General features: G+C 37.7%; 1 protein-coding gene across 11 annotated transcripts in view; it reads left to right on the top strand.

Annotated features, from left to right (window-relative positions):
- The window catches only part of RB1 (RB transcriptional corepressor 1), a 132086-nt gene that overhangs the window by 64931 nt on the left and 43990 nt on the right, over positions 1 to 23165 (top strand). For all 11 annotated transcript variants that reach the window (XR_014818784.1, XM_084981023.1, XM_084981020.1 and 8 more), the window contains 5 exon segments: positions 15 to 131; positions 1782 to 1838; positions 1921 to 1952; positions 2031 to 2107; positions 3170 to 3366. Coding sequence is in view for 10 of the 11 variants with exons in the window: in XM_084981023.1 (XP_084837149.1) it covers positions 15 to 131; positions 1782 to 1838; positions 1921 to 1952; positions 2031 to 2107; positions 3170 to 3366 (480 nt within the window). In the remaining variant the exon portion in view is untranslated.

Below are 23165 nucleotides of genomic sequence, written 5' to 3'. Positions count from 1 at the left end.
TTTCCTTCTTGAAGAATTGCACCGTGAATCCAAAGGAAAGTATCTTGAAAAGAGTAAAGGATATTGGATACATCTTTAAAGAACAGTTTGCTAAAGCTGTGGGACAGGGATGCATGGAAATTGGATCACAGGTAACTTGAGTTCATTTTGATTAGTGCCACTTCATAGTAAATAATTTCAAATGCAACCTCTGTCCAAATTGTATAAATACTGTAATAGTATCTGTCCAATACCATAAAATATTGGCAGTTCCCATATCCTAGCTGCCTGCGTATGCTGCTGTTTATAAGCTTTACTGGTCAACTCCTTTCACTGCATTATAGAAACCAAAAGAAAACATGTCCAAAATTTTAGAAAACCTGTAGAAATTTTAGAAAATACAGGTAAAAAATTAAAATCTTGTAAGTATTAAGTTTTTGGTGTATATTCTTTTTTTTTTTTTCTTTGTCTTTTTGCCTTTTCTAGGGCCGCTCCCGCAGCATATGGAGGTTCCCAGGCTAGGGGTCTAATCGGAGCTGTAGCCCCCAGCCTACACCACAGCCACAGCAACATGGGATCCGAGCCACGTCTGCAACCTACACCACAGCTCACGGCGATGCCGGATCCTTAACCCACTGAGCAAGGCCAGGGATCGAACCTGCAACCTCATGGTTCCTAGTCGGATTTGTTAACCACTGTGCCACGATGGGAACTCCTGGTGTATATTCTTTAATTTACATATATAAGTATCTGTGGATGTATATACTTATCTGAATGAAATTACTTTATACAGGTGATTTATCAGTGATATTATTGAATGATATTATTTTTACTGTTGCTGTTAACAGTTCAGAAAATCTAAAATTAATGTTAGGTAAGAGTATGGCCTCTCAATCAGAACCCTGAGTTTATATCTGATTCTGTTATATATGAGCTTTCATTTAACTTCTCTGAGATTCACTTTTCCTCATTTGCTCTGCTTTGCTATGTGGCATTCAGGAGTTAATACATTAAAATGTGTTTGAGCACTGTAACCTACCATACATACTTAGTTCAGTGTCATGAGGTTATAGTGTGATACCATCGGTGTTTTAAATCATTGTTTTTAAAATTTCTTTTTGGTTTTATATGAAATTTATACTCAGTTTGGAAGAAAGGAACATGGTACATGCATTTATATGTGTGTATCTAAAATTTGACTGTTCTTTGGACTAATGGAAACTACTTATTTGGTTAAAACTTTTTGCTGATTCGATCAGTTAGGTTTGATTTTTCCTTTGCCGGTTTTTTGAGGTTTTTTGGCCATGTCGCACAGAAGTTCTGGGGCCAGGGATCAAGCCTACACCACAGCTGTGACCTGAGCTGCAGCAGTGACAACACAGATCCTTAACTTGCTGAGCCACCGGAAGACTCCATCCTTTGCTAGTTTTATGGAAACAGACTTGTCTCTTAATCTGGAGCGTTATCTTGAAAATACATGTCCTAGGTCACAAGAAGTATTACACACAGAAACTGTGCCAGGCACATAATATATTCTTAGTACATCTGTTGAGTGATGCAGACTGAAGTGGAACAAAGGAAAACGAAATACTGGTTCCCTGCTCTTGAAAATTTATCAATGATGTTAATCATCATTTTATACTCACGCCTTGAGTTTCAGACAAGCTAGCTTTTGTGATCTCCTCAAAGTCATATTCCTAAGGAGGGTTAGAAATGTGTCTCAAGAGCAAACTTTTTAAAAATTAGTAACTTTTGTGGCTTTCTACAATAGTGGGATCTAACTTTTTTTTCTTTGTTTGTAGCGATACAAACTTGGAGTCCGATTGTATTACCGAGTAATGGAATCCATGCTCAAATCCGTAAGTTTAAAAGAACATAGAAAAAAATTCAATGCCAACACAAAAAAAGTTTCAGTTAAATATTTTTCTTTATCTGTTTTAGGAAGAAGAACGATTATCCATTCAAAATTTTAGGTAAATTCTTGTTTTTGTAAAACAATTTCATCTTTTTATAAAAGTAAATGTTACAAAATCATTCTTTTTTTCCTTTAGCAAACTCCTGAATGACAACATCTTTCATATGTCTTTGTTGGCATGCGCTCTTGAGGTTGTAATGGCTACATATAGCAGTAAGTTAAATTTTAGTAAATAAACATTTTAGTTCAATTTAAAGTTAAAAAAATTTAAGGTGTGGTGTGGGGTTTTTTTTGTTGTTGTTTTGTTTTTTTTGTTTTGTTTTTTTTTAGTGGGGCAGTGGAGGAGTTAAGGAGAAGAAATGCATATTTTAGCTCTGTGTATACTGAAGAATGTAATTGGTCACCATAAACCATGCAAGTGCGTTACTAACCTGAATTATTTCAGGTCATCTTGGGAATAGTTTCACTAGGCTCCTATTCTAGGCTATACAGAATCCAGGAACTGTACCTGTTGAAATCTCTTCAAAGACTTATGAGATTATAAAACACCAGAGGATTATTATCAAGCAGCTTCCACTGATATGGAAGTACTGCCACATATGTATTCTATAGCTACTAGACTAAAGGTTGGAGGTAGAATCCACCAGATAAACAAAACAGAGGCCATCAGTACTGGGGTTTTTTGTTTTTTGTTTTTTTTTTAATATAACTTTAAACATGTATTATTTTGCGAATAATGTTGCAAATGTCAAGAAAGTTTTGTTTGCAAAAAAAAGAGAGAAAATCTTCTGATACAAATATATAAGAGAAACTTAAATTAGTAAACAAATGTGGGCAACTCTGATCCTCATTGATAACCAAGAAGTGCACACTTTAAAAAGATACCATTTTCTAACCAAATTAGCAAAATCTTAAAGGATCTTTCCCCCCTTAACCACGGATTCATGCGACAATTAAAATGGATAGGCTAAAGCCTCTTAGTTGTTAAACCTGTCCCTGGTACAAGTTTAGGGTATTTAAACCTTTAAATGTTTGGTATAAGCTGTTAGCCGTCTATCTAGGAAAGACATATATGCATATACACTCAAACTTTGAAAGCCTATTTCCTGTGAGTCTCTGGACCCCAGGATAAAAAAATTCTAAATAAAAAATTTTGCTAAGCCTTTCTACTCTGTTTTAATATATTTTTTTGATTAAAAACTTTCCAGCCAAAAAATATGTAGTGCAAAGCTTTGCATTTCATACCTGAGTTACATTTTTTTCTTTCATTTTTAGGAAGTACGTCTCAGAATCTTGATACTGGAACAGATTTGTCCTTCCCGTGGATTCTGAATGTACTTAATTTAAAAGCTTTTGATTTTTACAAAGTGATTGAAAGTTTTATCAAAGCAGAAGCCAACTTGACCAGAGAAATGATTAAACATTTAGAACGATGTGAACATCGAATCATGGAATCCCTTGCTTGGCGCTCAGTAAGTAACTAGCTAAAATAACTAGATATTCATATGCATAGAGATAATTCTTATCTGTTAGTGAAAGGCATTTGTTAAAATTTACCTCAGTAGTAAATATGCAATTTAATGAATAATGTGTTTTCAGTGTATAGCCCAAGAATCAAGTGGAGTTTTAGAATGGAGTTTTCTTTGAGTTCCCCAGACTATCTGATACAGGGATTTATTTAGGAATACCTTTTCTTAAAGCTTGGCACTTTAAAACAGAGCAGAATTCTCTAAAGCTTCACAGATAAGCAAAAGCTAAGAGACTTCAGCAACACTAAACCAGCTTTACAACAAATACTAAAGGAACTTCTCTAGACAGAAAAGAAAAGGCCACAACCAGAAACAAAAATACGACAAATGACAAGGCTCACCAGTAAAGGCATATATATATATATATATATATATATATATATATATATATACAGTAAGATACGAAATCATCCACGCACAATTATGCCACCAAAATCAGAGATCGTGAGAAGAGGAGGGTACAAATGCAGGACACTGGAGATGCACTTGCAATTAAGAGACCAACAACTTAAAACAATCTTACATACGTATAGACTCATATCAAAACTTCAGAATAACTGCAAACCAAAAATCTACAATTGATACACAAACAAATAAGAAAAATCAACTCAAATACAACACTAAAGATAGTCATCAAACCACAAGAGGAGAGAACAAGAGAAGAAGGGAAAAAAGAGCAACAAAAACAAATCCAAAACAGACCAGAATTCTTTAAAGTATTTGAGAAATTTATTTAAAATAGAGGTGTCATGTTGAAAATTCTCATGTCTGCTCTTAAATTCAGCAAAATGATTAAAAATTTGAGTTTCATGTGCTAAGCATACATCTTTTCATTTAAGTTAGTATGTAGAAATGACAGAAAAATAATGACTTCAGTTAGATTAGAGTTTTAATCTGTCCATGTAAATTTTTTAATCTTTTGGTGTTTTAAAATGTAATGGCTAAGAGATAACTTGTTTCGTAGTGCTTTTCTTATGCTGGGGTGTAGAGAGAGTGGATAGAAAAGGAGAGAAGTAGGGGAAGTTGATAGATGTTGTATTTCGGTGATTGAATATAGTGACTCCTTTACTGGAGCTTCCACTTTATAAGTAAAGGAGTGGTTAGGAGCAAACGCTCAGAATCTGTAGCTTAAATGAAAGTAACATAAATAAAACAAGTAGATAAGAATACTTTTCAGATGCTGCTCTCCTTTCTTCCCCAAAATTGAAACCAAGGCACTATTGTATCATCTGAAAGTGACTATTGTCATTTCTTGTAGAGAACTACTTTTATTTCCATTAGTGCACATCTGCCGTGTGCCTTTCATTGAGGTAGACGTTGTGAGGATATGAGCTCTGAAAAATCATAGAGGAAATAGTAGCATTGTACTGTATAAAAATTGCTCGTGCTTAAGCCCATTTAGTTCAGTTACTGACTTCTAAGATTCTGAACAACATTCCTTTATTTTTGAGGATTTGTTGAGAAAAAGTTACATGAACAAAGTCTAGGAAGAGGGTATTTTTTTTAATAATAGAATGATGTGGAAGTCATATGCTTCTGAATTTAAATTCTAAGTGTGGTATTTATTGGGGATGAAATTATAGACAGTTTTTCATGTTTCAATTTTTAAAAAATCAGCAAATACTGCTTTTTCAATCATAAACAGAATGGAGTGCTAGTGGGTAACTGTGGAGATAAGTCTGCCACACAGATGATGTGAATTTTTCCTATTGACAGTAATTAACATTTCAGAGAAGAGACATACCATAGATATATTTGGACTTTCAAAGACTTGAGGGTGTTTTTTTTATTTGTCTTTTTAGGGCTGCACTCTCGCCATATGGAGGTTCCCAGGCTAGGGGTCTAATCAGAGCTGTAGCCGCTGGCCTATGCCAGAGCCACAGCAATGCCAGATCTGAGCCTCGTCTGTGACCTACACCACAGCTCACAGGCTGCGCCAGATTCCTAACCTACTGACTGAGGCCAGGGATCGAACCTTGTCCTCAGGGATGCCACTTGGGTTCGTTAACCGCTGAGACACTATGGGAACTCCGGATTTTTTTTAATTGAAGTATAACACATACAGGTAAGTATATATCACAAGTTATAATTCAAAGGACTTTTTGTAAATTAAATATACTAATATTACCAGCATATAGATCAAGAATCAGGAGTTCCTCTTGTGGCTCAGTGATAACAAACCTGACTGGTATCCATGAGGACGTGGGTAGGATCCCTGGCCCTGCTCAGTGGGTTAAGTATCTGGCGTTGCCATGAGCTGTGGTGTAGGTTGCAGATGTGGCTTGGATCTGGCGTTGCTGTGGCTGTGGTGTAGGCCAGCAGCTACTGCTCTGATTCAACTCCTGGCCTGGGAACCTACATATGCCACACATGTGGCCCTAAAAAGAAAGAAAGAAAAAAAAAAAAAGAATCAGTGCAATTGAACACACCCATAATACTAAAATCTCTATCAAGAGATCAAGAGTCAGAGTAAACGGTCATGGTTTTTTGATTCTGTATTACAATAAGAATTTCTTTTTAAGCTATAGAGGGTTTTTTCTTTCTTTCTTTCTTTCTTTCTTTTTTTTTTTTTTTTTTTTGCTCTTTAGGGCTGCACCCGCGGCATATGGAGTTTCCCAGTCTAGGGGTCAAATTGGAGCTACAACTGCTGGCCTACACCACAGCCACAGCATCGCAGGATCCGAGCCATATCTGTGAACTACACCACAGCTCACGGCAATGCTGGATCCCTAACCCACTGAGCAAGGCCAGGGATCGAACCCGCAACTTCATGGTTCCTAGTGGGATTCATTTCCACTGCGCTAGGACGGGAACTCCCAAGCTATAGAGGTTTAAAAGAGTATGTCCAAACAGTGGTGTTCACCTAGGGAAACATCAATCCAGATGCTGCTTACTTTTACCCATTGATAATTTAATGAAAGAACATCATTGCATTTTTAATGGTTGCAGGGTGAAAAGGTTCAGCATCTTTGCTTCACAGTCTTGAGAAATAATAAATCAAAAATAATAATCTTAAGAAGGAATAGGCATACCTCTGTTTCTTTGATCCTGGAGAGATTAACAGGTAATATATATTAATGCAGAGTGCTAAATAATCTATTGAAAAACCTAGTGAAATCTTGTTTTCTGGAAGTTTGGAGGATTAGAAGTGATTTAAAATGAACCATACCTAAGGGTTAAATTGAATGACTTCCAGATGTTTAGGCCTCTTAAATCCGTTAAACAGTTCATAGTGCCAGCAGATGATGAAGTGAGATTTGGATATTTTATTTTTAGTATATTCAAAATATCAGCTTTCTTCAGTAAAATCTTCATAAACCAAAGTAGACCTAAATGGTCTCTTTTGTGGCCTGCTGTGGACTCTTCCTGTTGATCTTCCCACATCTCTAGTTACCTTGGCAATATTTCTCTAACAGCCACCAGAGAAGTTTTTTTTTAATGTAAAACAAATTTGATTTTGCTAATTCCTCAGATAAAAACCTTTTGTAGGGCATCTGTGCACCTGGTAATATGGAGGAAGATCCTACCTTCCCTGCAAAAACAGTGAAAAAAATGGAAAACTGAAGCCAGGGAGAGAAACCTTGGCCACTGAAGAGTAGACAATCCTGCAAAGGAAAGCATGCCCCAGTTCTGTCTACATGCATCTCTGACTGAAACCTGAGTTTTTGTGATGTAGTCAGTTCAGAGCAGCTTAATGAAAGGCAGAAGATGTGAACTGAGACAGGAGCTGCTGCTCATTAAAGTTTACAGTTCAAGTTCAGCAAAAATAATTACCTGATTTAAAACAAAACAAACTGGAGTTCCTGTCGTGGCTCAGTGGTTAACGAATCCGACTAGGAACCATGAGGTTGCGGGTTCGGTCCCTGCCCTTGCTCAGTGGGTTAACGATCCGGTGTTGCCATGAGCTGTGGTGGAGGTTGCAGATGCGGCTCGATCCCGCGTTGCTGTGGCTGTGGTGTAGGCCAGTGGCTACAACTCCGATTAGACCCCTAGCCTGGGAATCTCCATATGCCATGAGAGCAGCCCTAGAAAAGGCAAAAAGACACAAAAATAAATATAAATAAATGAATAAAACAAAACAAACAAAAAATGCTCATTTGAGAGAAATAGCAGAATCCAGAATCTTTACAGCTTAAACATTTACGATGTTTAGGACACAATACTAGAATTACCCAGCATGCAAAGAGGTTCAGAGAAATCAAATGCATGTTTTTAGAATGGGAGCTTTAGGTAACTATTCGGTGCCTCAAAGGCTCTCTTCGTTTCCTCCTTTATTCTTGTGTTAGCATTTCAGAGTGTGGTCTATGTGGTCTGTGATCTCCTGGTGGTCCCTGAAACCATTTTAAGGGATCTGCAATATAAAAACTATTTTCATATTACTGTTAAGTTTTTATTTATCTTCCTTACTCTTTTGACATTTATACCAATGATGTAAAACTTTGGCACTTTTGCATGTATCAAAGCAGTAGCTTCAAACTGGCTAGTAGTCATTGCATTCTTCACCACCACAAATTCTCAGTTAAAAAAACCAAAAAGGGAGTTCCCTGGTGGCTCAGTGGGTTAGGGACCCAGAGTTGTCACTGCTATACCTCTGGTTACCATTGTGGTGCAGGTTCGATCCCTAGCCTGGAAACTTCCACATGCCACAGGTGTGACCAAAAAAACACACACAAAAAACCCCCAAACATGTCCATTGCATTTTAAAATATCATTGATGAACCAGTAAAACGTATTTATTTTAAGTAATCTCTATTCTTAAGTACATTGTGGTTGAAAACAACTGAAAATAAATGCTGCCAAGATAAATTTTGAGTTTTCAAATGAAAATTGGGATTGCGTTAAGCTTGTATCCACTGTAAGAAGGACAGTTTTTTTCCAGTACTTGAAGGAGTTTTCTGATGAATTCAGTGGTGATATTAATAAATGTGATTTTTATATTACATAAAGAGATTCATCAACATTTGTTAGGTCTACATAAATCAGTGACTGATATTTCCAAATGATGCATCATGCTATAAAATCGTACAGTGAATATTGATAGATGTCCTTACATGAACACAAACTTTTGGGTCTTCAGTAATTTTAAAGATGTAAAGGGTTAAGAGTCTAAAATCTTTAAGAATGCCTGCCTTATGGCCTCTTCTCAGTTCAGACTTGTTTGTTACTGTTACTCACACAGCCATGTTTGTTCCTGCCTGTCTGAGTCTTCGTTCACTTCGTAGCCCTCAGTTGAAATACTTTTCCCCTTTTTGTTTTATCAGATTTTCAGATCTACTTCCACTTTGCCTTTTGTGACCATCCTATTGTAGTCATTCTTCTTTCCTTTACAGTCTTAAAAGTTAGTCTCTGCTACTTCCTAGTTACTTATGAACTGTGTGACTTATTATATGTGCATATCTTGTTTTAAATGCATGAATGTTGAGAAAAAACACTTAGAACAGTATTTGGCTTCGTATTATAAGATAGACAATTAATTATATAAGTGGGAGTGAAGGACAGAGAAGAGGTCAACTAATGATGACATCCAGGTAGTGTCATTCATTAACGGGACTGAGTGAGATTTGCTTGAGAAAGTAAATCCCTTTAGATGATGTTGAGTTTGAAGTGATTGTAGGTCATCAGCTAGAAGTGTCTGGAGCTTAGGAAAGAATCTTGGCTAGGAAGATGAACTGGAGAGCTGCTGGCACATATATAATAACAAAAATTACCACCTTTATTGGCAGTTGATCTTGTGCTGTGCACTGCGGTGAGTACTTCTTATAATCTCATTTAATTTTTATAATAACCCATGAAGTAGTAGTATTCTAGATGAGGAAATTAATGCTTAGAGAAGTTTAGTAACTTGCCCCAAACCATATGAGCTAAATGGCAGAGCTCTGGTTCAAATCCAGGTCTCTGGCTCTAAAGCTGTAAATCCCTATGTTTTACCAAGTGAAGAACTAAAGTTTAGGGATTGGATAAGGTCACTTTTCATGGGAGAATGTAGATAAGAAGAGAAGATAGAATCCTGAGGAGTGCCAACATTTAAAGGATAGCAGAAAAGAGATGCCAGCCAAGGAGACAGGAGGAATATCAGAGGTGGTGTCATAAAGAGAGTGTTAAAAGTTGTGAGTGAGTGCTTGCTGTTACAGATACTCTAGGAGCAGTCAGTAAGAACCAGAAAGGTTTCATTACTTTCAGTAACAGGGAAGCCCTTGGTGAAGGTAGCAGGGACTGTTAGAAGACCTGGGGGCAGGAATAGATTACAGTGAAATTTGGATAAGATGTGAATGAGAGATAAAGTGGAGGCAGTGGTTGTAAATAGCTTTTATCAGCCTTGTCTGTGAAAGTGGGCAAAGATATAGCGGGACGTGTGTGAGGTGAAGGGAAGGTTATTTTTTAAGATGGGAAAGGTAGGATTAAATGTTGATGGAGAAGAGCTACTAGGAGTGTTATTGGCCGCTGGATAACATGTTAGTGGCTTAAAGCAACCATTTATTTGGCTCTTGACTCTATGGGTCAGGGCTTTGGGAAGAGTTTGATTGGGCAGTTCACCCCTGACCATGTGGGATCAGCCACATCTGGGGCAGGATCTATTTGCAGGATGCTCCTTAACTCACCGGTCTGGCACCTTGCTGCTTTTTGGTATGTGCTCACCTCTCCATTCCTTTCTTTTTTCCTCCTCATCTCATCCTCCTGGACTTGTCATATGAGAAGCTTAGCTTACTGGTTTTAGAATAGTCATGCTTCTTACATAGCAGCTAGCTTCCAAAAGGCTTTTACAAGGACCGTAACTGGAAGCTGTATTCTCTTGGTCAAAGCAGTCATAGAGTTGGCCCAGATTCAAGGGCTCCCCTTGAATAGTTGACATCTCTTGTTTGAGGTGAGGCAAGGTGGGTTGGGAAATATTGTGTTGCAAAATGGAAAGAACAGAAGTAATTACAGATAAGGTTGTGTATGGGTGCCTTCGCAGGAAATTGAGCAAGTTTCCATTTAACGGTTTTTATTTTTTTATTAGTATTTCTCTTTTTTTGTCCCCACTCATGACATACAGCTGTTCTCGGCATGTCAAAGTTCCTGAGCCAGGGAACAAACCACCAACACAGCAGTGATCTGGGCTGCTGCAGTGACAACAGCAGATCCTTAATCCGCTGTGCCACAAAGGGATCCCTTAGCTTTTATTTTATTTTATTATTTTTTTATATTTTATTTATTTATTTATTTTTTGTCTTTTTGCTATTTCTTGGGCCACTCCCGTGGCATACGGAGGTTCCCAGGCTAGGGATCTAATCAGAGCTGTAGCCTCTGGCCTACGCCAGAGCCACAGCAACGTGGGATCCGAGCCATGTCTGCAACCTACACCACAGCTCACGGCAACGCCGGATCGGATCGTTAACCCACTGAGCAAGGGCAGGGACCGAACCCGCAACCTCCTGGTTCCTAGTCGGATTTGTTAACCACTGCGTCACGACGGGAACTCCAGCTTTTATTTTTTTAATATAAGATAGAGCTGAGGTAATTTACTGATAGTGGATAGATAAGGGTTTGATGGCGAGTGCGTAGTGGCACAGACAGAAGTTTGAGGAGAGTAGACAAAATTTGAGATGATTACTGAGGAGAATAATAGAGCTGAGTGGTGAAAGATGGGAGGATTGCCTGGCAGCATCAAAGACAATTTTGAGATAGAAAATGTAAATTTATACTACCAACACTCTCTGTGTGGCTTTATTATTTTTATATTATTATCTAGCTTTCTATGTGTAGGATTAGAAAAGGTGAACAGCTAGATTGAACCAGGATATTGGAATTTGGCTAAGTGGGTGCAATAGAATGATAATGGGGCAAATAAGTTGAGAAAGTAGATTAGAGAGTGTTAAGGTTTGTCATTTCAGCTGAATAGAGGAGACAGGAGGAGATTGATGGAGGAAGTAGAAGTTTTATTAAGAAACAGGACCTTTTAATGAAATTTAATAGGTGTAGTGGGAATGACAGTGAGGATGAAAGGAAGAGACTGTAGACAGAGAGTAAGACGTTTCAACTTAATACTCTAGAGAGAGAACATTTCTGGGTAACTTACTGTGTTCTAAGAAGTAATCTTGGAAGTCCAGACTGAATTGGAGTAGAGATGAAGACTATTGGAAATGAGGAGGAGATCAAGGAACCAAGTAGCTGAGTGATGGGAACAGTCACCCAGGATGTGTGCTAGAGAGGAGGAAAGTGGACTAGGGACCAGACTCTTCAGTGCCTAAAGGACGTGGCCAGGACATAAGCAGGACAGGAGGGGCAGAGTTAGATCCTGAAAGGCAAAGCTCATGTCTTTCCTAAAAAAAAAAAAAAAAAAAAAAAAAAAACTTACAATACCTAGTCTGGTGTCTTTTTTTTTTAATTATTACTCAAATGAATTTATCACATCTGTAGTTGTATAATGGTCATAACAATCCAGTTTCACAGGATTTCTATCCCATAATCCAAGCACATCCACCCACCCCACCCCCAAACTGTCTCCTCCGGAGACCATAAGTTTTTCAATGTCTGTGAGTCAGCATCTGTTCTGCAAAGAAGTTCAGTCTGTCCTTTCTTCAGATTCCACATGTCAGTGAAAACATTTGATGTTGGCATCTCATTGTATGGCTGACTTCACTTAGCATGATAATTTCTAGGTTCATCCATGTTGCTAAAAATCCTGTAATTTCATTCCTTTTAATGGCTGAGTAATATTCCATTATGTATATGTACCACATCTTTTTAATCCACTCCTCTGTCGATTGGACACTTAGGTTGTTTCCATGTCTTGGCTATTGCAAATAGTGCTGCAATCAACATCGGAGTACATGTGTCTTTGCGAGTCGTGGTTTTCTCTGGATAGATGCCCAGGAGTGGGATTGCTGGATCAAATGGTAGTTCTGTTTTTAGTTTTCTGAGGCATCTCCATACTGTTTTCCACAGTGGTTGCACCAATTTACTATCCCACCAACAGTGTTATAGGGATCCTTTTTCTCCACACCCTCTCCAGCAATTACTGTTTGTAGACTTTTGGATGATGGCCATTCTGGCTGGTGTAAGGTGGTACCTCATCGTGGTTTTGATTTGCATTTCTCTAATAATAAGTGATGTTGAACATCTTTTCATGTGTTTTTTGGCCATCTGTGTGTGTTCTTTGGAGAACTGTCTGTTTAGATCTTCTGCCTATTTTTTGATGGGGTTGTTTGTTTTTTTGGTATGGAGCTGCAGAAGGTGTTTATAAATTTTGGAGATTAATCCCTTGTCAGTTGATTCACTTGCAGAGATTTTCTCCCATTCTGTGGGTTGTCTTTTCGTTTTGTTTAGGGTTTCCTTTGCTGTGCAGAAACTTTTAAGTTTGATTAGGTCCCATTCGTTTATTTTTGTTTTTTACTGTCATTAAGAGGTGAATCTGGAGTTCCCGTCGTGGCGCAGTGGTTAACGAATCCGACTAGGAACCATGAGGTCGCGGGTTCGGTCCCTGCCCTTGCTCAGTGGGTTAATGATCCGGCGTTGCCGTGAGCTGTGGTGTAGGTTGCAGACGCGGCTCGGATCCCGCGTTGCTGTGGCTCTGGCGTAGGCCGGTGGCTACAGCTCCGATTCAACCCCTAGCCTGGGAACCTCCATATGCCGCGGAAGCGGCCCAAGAGATAGCAACAACAACAAGACAAAAAAAAAAAAAAAAAAAAAAAAAGAGGTGAATCTGAGAAGATGTTGCTGTTGTTTCTGTCAGAGAGTGTTTGGCCTATGTTTTCCTCTAGGGGTTTTATAGTGTCTGGTCTTATATCTAGGTCTTTAATCCATTTTGAGTTTATTTTTGTGTATGGTGTTAGGGAGTGTTCTAATTTCATTCTTTTCCATGTGGCTGTCCAGTTTTCCCAGCACCACCTATTGAACAAGCTGTCCTTTCTCCATTGTATATTCTTGCCTCCTTTGTCATAGATTAGTTGGCTGTAGGTGCGTGGGTTTAATTCTGGGCTTTCTATGCTGTTCCACTGATCTGTATTTCTGTCTTTGTGCCAGTACCATACGGTTTTGATGATTATTGCTTTGTAGTATAGTCTGAAGTCAGGGAGCCTGATTCCTCCAGCTCCATTTTTCTTTTTCAGGATGTCTTTGGCTATTTTGGGTCTGTTGTGCTTCCAAACAAACTTTAAAATATTTTGTTCGAGTTCTGTGACAGATGTCCTTGGTAATCCTAGTCCAGTGTCTTACCTACAGACTTTAGGTGTATAAACAGAATCACAGTGTCTTTTTGATGAATTTACCCATTAATCATTATGAAATGACCTCTTTGTCCCTGTTAATATTCTTTGTTCTGAAAACTTTGTTTGATATTAGTAAAATCCTCTGGCTTTCTTTTCTTTAATATGAGGGTGGCATGTCTTTTCCCATTCTTTTACTCTTCACCTGTTTTTGTCTTTATACTTAAAGTAGGTTTCTTATAGGTAGCATATAGTTAGGCCTTGCTTTGTTAATCCAGTCTGGCAATCTTTGTCTTTTAACTGGGATGCTTATTTAGAATAGTGAAATTTAATGTCGTTATTGACATTGGGTTTATGTTTTCTATCTTACTACTTGTTTTCTGTTTGTTCCATCTCTTCTTTGTTCTTCCTTTGCCTTTTTTTGTGTGGGGAGGGTGTTCTCTTGGATTGAGTATTCTTTTTACTCAATTTTATATTCTTTGTACACTTACTATTTATACTTCTGGTTTGGTTTGGTTTTGTAATTGGTTGCTTTATGATTTATAATACACATCTTTAATGTCTCATAGTTTTTGGTTGTTTTTTTTAGGGCCACACCTGCAGCATTTTTTTTTTTTTTAATGTGGCATAGTTTACCTTTAAACAGTATAAGAACCTTAGGAATTTCCTGGTGGCACAGCAGATTAAGGATCTGGCCTTCTCACTGCTGTAACTTGGGCCACTGCTATAGTGTGGGTTCTATCGCAGACCCAGGAACTTCCTTATGCCACAGGTGCTGCCAAAAAAAAAAAAAAAACAAACAAACCTTAGAACAGTGTACTTCCATTTCCTCTTTCCTAACCTTTGTGCTACTGTCAAACATTTTACTTCAACATAAGTTACAAACCCTATTATGCATTATTTTTGCTTTAGAGCATCAGTTATCTTTTTAAAAAAATTTTTATTATAGTTGATTTACAATGTTCTGTCAATTTCTGCTGTACAGTGCAGTGACCCAGTCATACATATATCAATTGTCTTTTTTTTTTTTTTTTTTTTTTTTTTGCTTTTTAGGGCCACACTCATGGCATATGGCAGTTTCCATTTCTAGGGGTTGAATCGGAGCTACAGCTCCTGGCCTGTGCCACAGCAACGCAGGATCCGAGCTGCATCTGAGACCTACACCACAGCTCATGGCAACTCAGGATCCTTAACCCACTAAGCAAGACCAGGGATCGAACCCACAAACTCATGGTTACTAGTCAGATTCGTTTCCACTGCACGAAAATGGGAACTCCTTCAATTATCTTTTAAAGAGTTTTTTTAAAAAGTATTTTTAGTTACTCTCTTATTTACTGTTCCAGACCTTTTAATTCCTTGTGTAGATCCAGATTTCCATCTAATGTGTATTGTTTTCCTTCTTCTTGCAGGGCTTGAAAAATTGCTTTTATGCAGACCTCTTGTGATAAATTCCTTATCAACTTTTTTATGTCTAAAAAAAAAATCCTTATTTCGCCTTTGGTTTTCGAAGACATTTTGCTGGATGTAGGATTTTAGGTTGACATTTTTTTTTTCTTTCACTACTTAAAAAATGTTACTCCACTGTTTTCTGGCTTGCATTGTTTCTGATGAAGTCTGCCTTCTATTTGTTTCTCTGTATGTATTTTTTTTTCTGGTTGCTTTTAAGATTTTTGTCTTTATCATTGGTTTTAGGCAATTTGTTTATGTTGTGCCTTGGTTTAGTTTTCTTCATGTTTCTCTTACCTGGAGTTCTGCTTTGAAATGTTGGCTTATAGGTTTCATCAGATTTAGACATTTGGAGCCATTATTTTCTTGAAATATTTTTGCTGATGCCTCCTACCTTTTTCCTCAGTGATTCCAGCCACACGTGTATTAGGTCACTTGAAGTTGTCCCACAGCACTGATGCTTTGTCCTTTTTGTGGCTCCATATGCCTTTCTTTCTGTTGTTTTAAATGGTTTCCATAGCTATGCCTTCATTAATTTTTTCTTCTGAAATGCAGAATCTGTGATTATCCTATTATATTTTTAATCTTAGGTACTATAATTTTCATCTCTAGAAGTTTGATTTTAACCCTTTAAAAATTCTTCCACATCTTTTTAACATGTTTGTGCCTTCCTTTAACTTCTTGAACATATGGAATATAGTTACAATAATTGTTTTAAAGTCCTTGTCTACTAATTCTGACATATATATCTTTTTAGGACTACTTCTATTGACTGATATTTCTCTTTTTAAGGATCATACTTTTCTGCCTTTTTGACTGCTTGGTGACTTTTTACTGGATGCCAGACATTGTGAATTTTACCTTACTGGGTCCTAGATGTTTTCATATTCCTTTCACTATTCTTGACCTATGTTTTGGGATGTATTTTTAGTTACTTGAAAAGAGTTTGATCCTTTCAAGGCTTTTGTTGTTGGTTTTAGACAAAGCAAGAGCATTGTTTAATCTATGACTAATTTTTCCCCACTACTGAGGCAGTGCCTTTCTGGGTACTCTACCTGGTGTCACATGTATTACAAGGTTTTTCCACCATGACTGGTGGAAATCAAAACTCTTCCTGACCCTGTGTCAGCTCCTGGGATGGGTCTGCTCCTCCAGTTGTTCTTTTCCTAGCTTTGGGTGGTTTGCAAGCACCGATCAGTACTAGGCGGAAGACTTGAGAGTAACCCTCTGCAGACCCCAGGGCCTCCCTCTTTGCAACTCTCTCCTTTCTACGTAACTCTCTCCTCTCTGGTATTGTGTCCTGCTAATTTTAGCTGCCTTAGCTGCTTTGAACTCTCAGTTCTGTTTCTTCAACCAGGGAGACCACTGGGATATATTTCAGTTTCTCCTCCCTGCTTACTAACCTGGAAACTCTCCAGGCAGAGTTGGGGCTTACCATTTGCTTGCTTTCTCTCAGTGGCTACTGCCCTATACTGCCTGTTGTTCATTGTCTGAAAGCTATTATTTACGTTGTTCAGCTTTGTAGTTAAGATAGTCTCTGTTCTTTCATCTTGCTTGAAAGAGTTATATATGATATTTAGTAATTGATAAAGTATTCATAAATGTGTATACTTAAAGAATATTTAGGGTATTGTTTCTATTTTCTTATATTAAATGCATCATTCCTTCTGAATAAGGTTTTGGAGGGTTACTTACTATATGGAGTGCATAGAAGGACTAGTAATTAACTTAAATTTTAGTAAGTCAAAAAGCTGAATCTCCTTTAAATGTTGTCAAATATAGCTGTTTCATTAAATTGGATTCTGTCATACTGGGATTTTTTTTGTGTGTGTGTGGTCACTGAACATTAACAGATTTCTTCATTTAGTTGCATAAATATTTGGCCAAAGTGCTTTTACATAAAAGATTAAAAGTGTTTCCGACTAGGAACCATGAGGTTGCAGGTTCGGTCCCTGCCCTTGCTCGGTGGGTTAACGATCCGGCGTTGCTGTGAGCTGCTTGCGGTGTAGGTTGCAGATGTGGCTCGGATCCCACGTTGCTGTGGCTCTGGCATAGGCTGGTGGCTACAGCTCTGATTCGACCCCTAGCCTGGGACCCTCCATATGCTGCGGGAGCGGCCCAAGAAATAGCAAAAAGACAAAAAAATAAAAAATAAATAAATAAAAGTGTTTCCTTTTTACTACTTTTCCAAAATTTAAATTGAGGCCTATTTTACATATCAGTATAGTTGTAACAAATGGCTTATATTTTTAGAGTCCTGATTTGATGACAAACCCGTAAATAAATTTTTAAGCTTCTTTGGTATTCTTTTGAAATGTCAAACTTGACAGGAAGTGAATACAAAAGGGAGAAAAGCCTGTGGCTCTGAAAAAGCCAAAAAGGATATCTGTTGTGTATTTGTATGGTAGATCATTAACCTCTGGTACACTTTGAACAAAGGTTTTAGTATTTGCCATTAGACGTTTTTTTAAGTTATATTTTACTGAGAGCTATGTCTCAGGAAGGTGAGTGAATTGTAAGATAATGATTAAGCTATATTTAACACTTTTTAAAAATATGGGTAAGGATAGTGAAGTAATGTGATGCCATATGTTATATTTATACAGCAGCCATGCTATTATAATGAAAACATTTTTTATAGTGGGTCTTTAAAAGTTTCTCATGAGTTATTTAAAGAAACTCTGTATATGCCAGGAAGAGAAAATGTTTTAAATAAAAAATTATTTTTAAAAAATCTTACTCTTTCTGAAAGGATCACTAAGGGTTTAACCTTTCTCCCTCTGACCCAGTGGGTTCCTAGTTTCTTGCCCTTAATTCCCATAGCTAACTAGTAGCTTCTGAAGTGATTTAGGCATTCTGACTTTACCACTCAAAACTGAAATTATTTTATTTTGTTCTAAATACAACTTTGCTTCCCAGTATCCATAGTTTTACATTACCTTCCAAGCCATTCAGGCTTGAATACTGAGCATCTTTTTTCCTTCTTTTTCTCTATAGTTATGGAATCTTTTAAAAACAAACCAAAAAAAAAGAAAAAAAAAAGCCAAAATACTTTACTATGTCTCTTACATTTATTTCATTATTTTGTTAAAAATCTATTCTTCCTTACATTTACCTAGATCAGATCATTGCCTTCTTACACTCAGCCTACTGTTACAGACTCCTGCTTGGTCTCCCAGTTTTGGCACTACCCTCTGTTTTCTGCTTTGGTCCTAAGTTAATCTCCCTCAATCCTTATTCATGCCACACTCCTGTTTAGGAACCTACAGTATGTCCTCATTGCCATTCAGAAAAAAATTTAGCCTTTTTACTGGGATTATGATCATCTGGCTCCGCCCTCCCTTTCCAGCCTTCCACTATTCCTCAAACACTTTCTTTCATCTCTGGAGCAAACCACGTTTATCTAGTGAGAGTGAGTATGGCCTAATGTGGGTCATGAAATCAAAAGACCTGGCATTAGGTCCTAGCTCTTCATGTACAAGTTAATGTCTTTGTCTTAGTTTCTTGCTTTGTAAATGGAGACAGAGCAAAAGATTTGAATATTTCTAGCTCAGATATTTTATATTTCTATAAAACTTTAGTTAATTATTTGCCACTACTGAAAGTAGATCCAAATTCCTTTAGATTGCTTCACAATTTATAAGATATTGAAGAAACATTTTTTAAAAAAAGTAACAAGACAGAGGTTTTATTTCCCCATTCTCTTTTAGTTCATTTTTCCCAATTCTCTTTGGACCATACCTGGTATTTGTACATCAGGTATTTTAATGGAATTGTACTTGCCCCTATGAGATATCTGATGACATGAGAAATGGCCCTAGCCTTAAAGGAGCTTGGAATCACTGTAATATACTGTAAATCACTGTAATATACTATGAAATGATAGAAGCCACGAGGCTCAAAGGATGGAGTGATTGATCACATGTGGAAGGAAAAGACTTAGAACGAGTGTGAAAATGTGGAAAGATACAAGTAGAAAAGCCTAGAATGAGACACGTTGAGGGAAAATTATGGCCCAGCATTGGCAGTGGTAGATGAATACTAAAGACTAGTAATTAAGTCTTAAAAGTTAGAGTTTTTAACCACATTAAAAGTAGAAAGCTAGCTCTCTTGGTAAATGAGACACTGTACAAAAGTGAATGTACAGATAATTTATGCACTAGTTAAAAATATGGGGTGTATGTGTGTTTACACAACGTTTTTTTTTTTTTTTTTTTTTTTTTTTGGCTGTGCCTGTAACATGTGAAAGTTCCTGGCCAGGGATTGAACCTGCATCACAGCAGTGACCCAAGTCACAGCAGTGGCAATGCCAGCTCCTTAACCTGCTGTGAGCCAGAAGGGAACTCCTTCACACAGCTTTTTTGAGGGAAATCATTGAAATAGAATACATGCTTTCTTGTCTTAACAGAGCATATTTAAAGTTATTGAATTTTTTCTTGGTGAGCTAGGGACATCATTGTAAACATATTATTCATGGGCTAGACTCCCCATTTGCCTCTGGAAAATACAGTTTACCTAGAGTTTTAGTTTTTTCTGCCTTTCCTCTCCTTTTCCTTGTGAGGTATTCTTTATTTCTCACTATTTCAGGTTCTACCAGTCCATGATGCCTGTTGCATTTAACTTGCTCTCCTAAGCTAATTAAATCAACATGTGCTATTGTAAACACCCTTTGTCCTTTCGGATTTTTGGCACAATGATATTGACAAAGTTCTTTTCTTACTTCCAGTCTGAGAGTTATTTTTTTAGTAGTGTTTTTCAGACTTTAATATCCATGAAGATCTTCGTAAAGTATGGTTTTTTATCAAGTGGTTCTAGGATGGGGCTTGAGATTCAGCATTTCTCACAAGCTGCCAGATGGTTCTGATGTTGCTAGCCCATGGGTCACTCTTTAGAGTAGCCAGATTCTAGATGATCTTACATTATTGGGCTTTAAAATGGAATACTCTGTTGGCCCTTTACCCTAACTCTGCAAAGGAGGTGAAGGCATGAATCTAATTTCCCATATGAGGAGAGAAAACCACAGAATGTCTGGGTCTCACTTGGCAGCTGATTAGCAATGGATGGAGGACAGCTAACACTCCGTGACCCACTTGCAGTGTGCTGTGCACCAAAAGTATTTGTCTGATTTAATTCTCATAATAATCCTGTGAAGTTGTTAATACTCTTTTCATTTTACAAAAATGGAAACAGGCTCAGGAAGGTTAAGCAATTTCCCTAAGGTCACCCTCTTGGCATTTGAACCTGGATGGCCTAATCAAGCCCCCCTGTCATTGTCTGCCACATTATTTCTGTTAACTCATTCACGTTGTTTTTATTACCACTGTAACATGTAGTCAAGCCTATGGGGCTGTATAAAATTTTGTTCTAAGTTAAAACAACAACAACAGAAAAACCAGGAAGTTCCCTGTGGTGCAGCAGGTTAAGAATCCAGTGTTGCAGGGTGGGTTTGATCTCTGGCTGGGGAACTTGGACATGTCACGGGTGAGGCCAAAAAAACAAAGTGAAAAAATAACACGTGCATTTTTTACCTTGAGTACCAGGTGAATATTTTGCCTGGAGCTCGTCAGTACTTCCCTTTGTTGAGCAGCTCCTTTGTGCAGTGCATTCTCACTGCCGATGGACTGGATTCCTCAGGAAGAAAAGATGAGAAGACTTTACAAAAAGAGCAAACTGCGTTTTCAAAGGAGACACTAGTATACCTGTATGTTTCACTTATGAAACTCAGAATGAGGAGTTCCTGTTGTGGTGCAGTGGGTTAATAAGCATCAGGTGCTGTGCCTGCGGCGTAGGTTGCACTTGAAGCTCAGATTCTATCTCTGGCCCAGTAACTTCTGTACACCATGATGCAGCCCCCAGAAAGGGGGGGAAATGAGATTTTAATAATGTAAGGATTTTTAGAATCTGTAATAATTTAGAATTGATGAAATTAAATATTTGGATCAACCTTCAAGGAGACTGAGTGGAGGGGTGAGACAGAGCTGAAATGGAAAGCTGGTTCTGTTTCCATAGACTGAAATGTTGGAGCTGAGTTTTTTCTCGGTTTTTAATGAAAGATTCCAGGCATACCTAAAGTCTTCTATAAGAATGAGAAGACATACAGCCCAAAAAGGGAAAATGAAGGCAATGTCTTAGAAATAAAATTTTCATTTTTTAAGAGGTTTTTTTTTTTTGTTTTTTTATGGCCACACCTGTAGCATATGGAAGATCCCAGACCAGGGACTGAATTTGAGCTCCAGCTGTGACCTTCCCTGCAGCTGCAGCAATACTGGATCCTTTAACCAGCCACACCAGGCTGGGGATCAAACCCACACCTCCGTAGCTGCTGCTGTCGGTTCCTTAACTCACTGAGCCACAGCAGGCACTCCAGAAATAAAAATTTTAATAGTGACTTTGTGTTCTACTAGGGAACAAGTCTAGAGAGAAATAAAAAATACAAATATGTAGAAAAAGTACAAAAATAAGAGTAACTCACTTCATATGAATGATTGTCTACTGAGATTGAATAGATGACTGCTTTATAAAGCTCTAAGACTATAAGCTCAATTTAATAATATAATTCTCTTTTTCATAACTGAGCCACTGAAGAATCAATGAGGCCTTATATGATTCTATATGTGGTTCTTCATATGTTAAAAAAAAACAATAAACAGAAAACCCAAAGAAACTGAGATAGAGATCTGTTATAAATTATCACACATCTTCTCCTGTATTGAATGCTTATGTGAGCCTGTGTTCTTGATCCAGATGTGTTTATGGTTTTAAACATAAAATCTTTTCCATGTCCTAACCCTTGCTCAAGTGCCATCTTACCTTGAACCCTGTGCTTGACCCCTCAGTCTCTTCTTTTCTCTATGTAGTTGCCTCTTGTATTAATCTTGAGAACACTCTGACATACATGAGAAATTGCTGGAGTTCACTGTGGAGGAAAAGTATTCATGACTTGTCCATTCATGACTCCCTTCTCCCTCCCCTGTCATCTGTACTGTATGTTCTCCTTGTTCATGAACTGGCACGAGGGACTAAGAAATTCAGGGATGTAAAAAAAAAAAAAAAATCTCAAACTCAGACATGTCCCTTGGGTAGCCCATAGAAACTTGCTTTAGGAAGCAGTGCTTGTGAAAAGCTCATCACTGGCTTACATCTTTGGAATCTTTCCTAATCATCATGCAGACCTGCATCAAAACGACCCTCACTTATGCATTTAACATTTCAGTGTAGAAATCACAGTAGGTAACATTTTTGCATGTATGCTGATAAGGCACCGTTAAAAGTGCTGAAATGTGTTATTAACTCATTTACTTTGCACAGTTCTGAAATAGATACTGTCATTGTCACCGCTTCATAGATGAAAAAACTGAGGCACAGAGAAATTGAGAATGTGTGTTTCCCTCATCCACGGAAGTTGATAGCAGAGCTAGAGTTTTAACTCAGACTGTCTGGTTCCAGAGGCTGTGCTCTTAACCTCCGTGCTGTCTCATGGTGTGAATTAGTTTACTGTTGGGTATGGGCACTGTTGTGATCAATTTCTTTATTCATGTTTTATCTTTGTGTCACTGTGCTGTAGTGGAAGGAGCCTGGACTTTGGCGTCAGCACATCACATTTAATCTGCACAGAAGGTAAATGTTGGTATTCCTGCTTTATAGATAAGAAAAGCTGAGGTTCAGAAATACCATGTAACTTGCTTTGGTGTGGTTCTGAGCAAGTTATGGCTCTGTATCTCACATTTCCTCATCTGTAAAATGGGAATTACTGATACTCATCAGAGTTGTTGTAAGGAATAAATGGATATTTATGAGAATGGTACATTTTAGAAACAGCACAATTAATTGTTCTCTTCATTTCATCGTCTTTTCTCTACTGTACAGTAATTTCCTAAGAACAGAGAACCAAGCCACATGGTTAAACAGTATCGGATCTGTTTATTCTGGCTCACTACAAGTATGTAGAGCTTTTCTCTTTTCCCGAGGCACCCCCCCACACCATTGCTTTCTCAAATGGAATAAGTTCAAGGAAAAAAAAAGATGTAACCAAACTCCAGCATTGTTAACTGTGGGCAGTGTTCGTTGTTTTACTGCAGTTGGAATTTGTTATGGTGCTTTAGTTATGAATCA

The sequence above is a fragment of the Sus scrofa genome, chromosome 11, assembly GCF_054392235.1.
Source record: "Sus scrofa isolate SSC_HxYL_T2T_F1_AM1 chromosome 11, Sscrofa_HxYL_maternal_Yorkshire_Landrace_v2.0, whole genome shotgun sequence".
Lineage (NCBI taxonomy): Eukaryota > Metazoa > Chordata > Mammalia > Artiodactyla > Suidae > Sus > Sus scrofa.
This window is presented reverse-complemented; position numbering and strand designations above follow the sequence as displayed.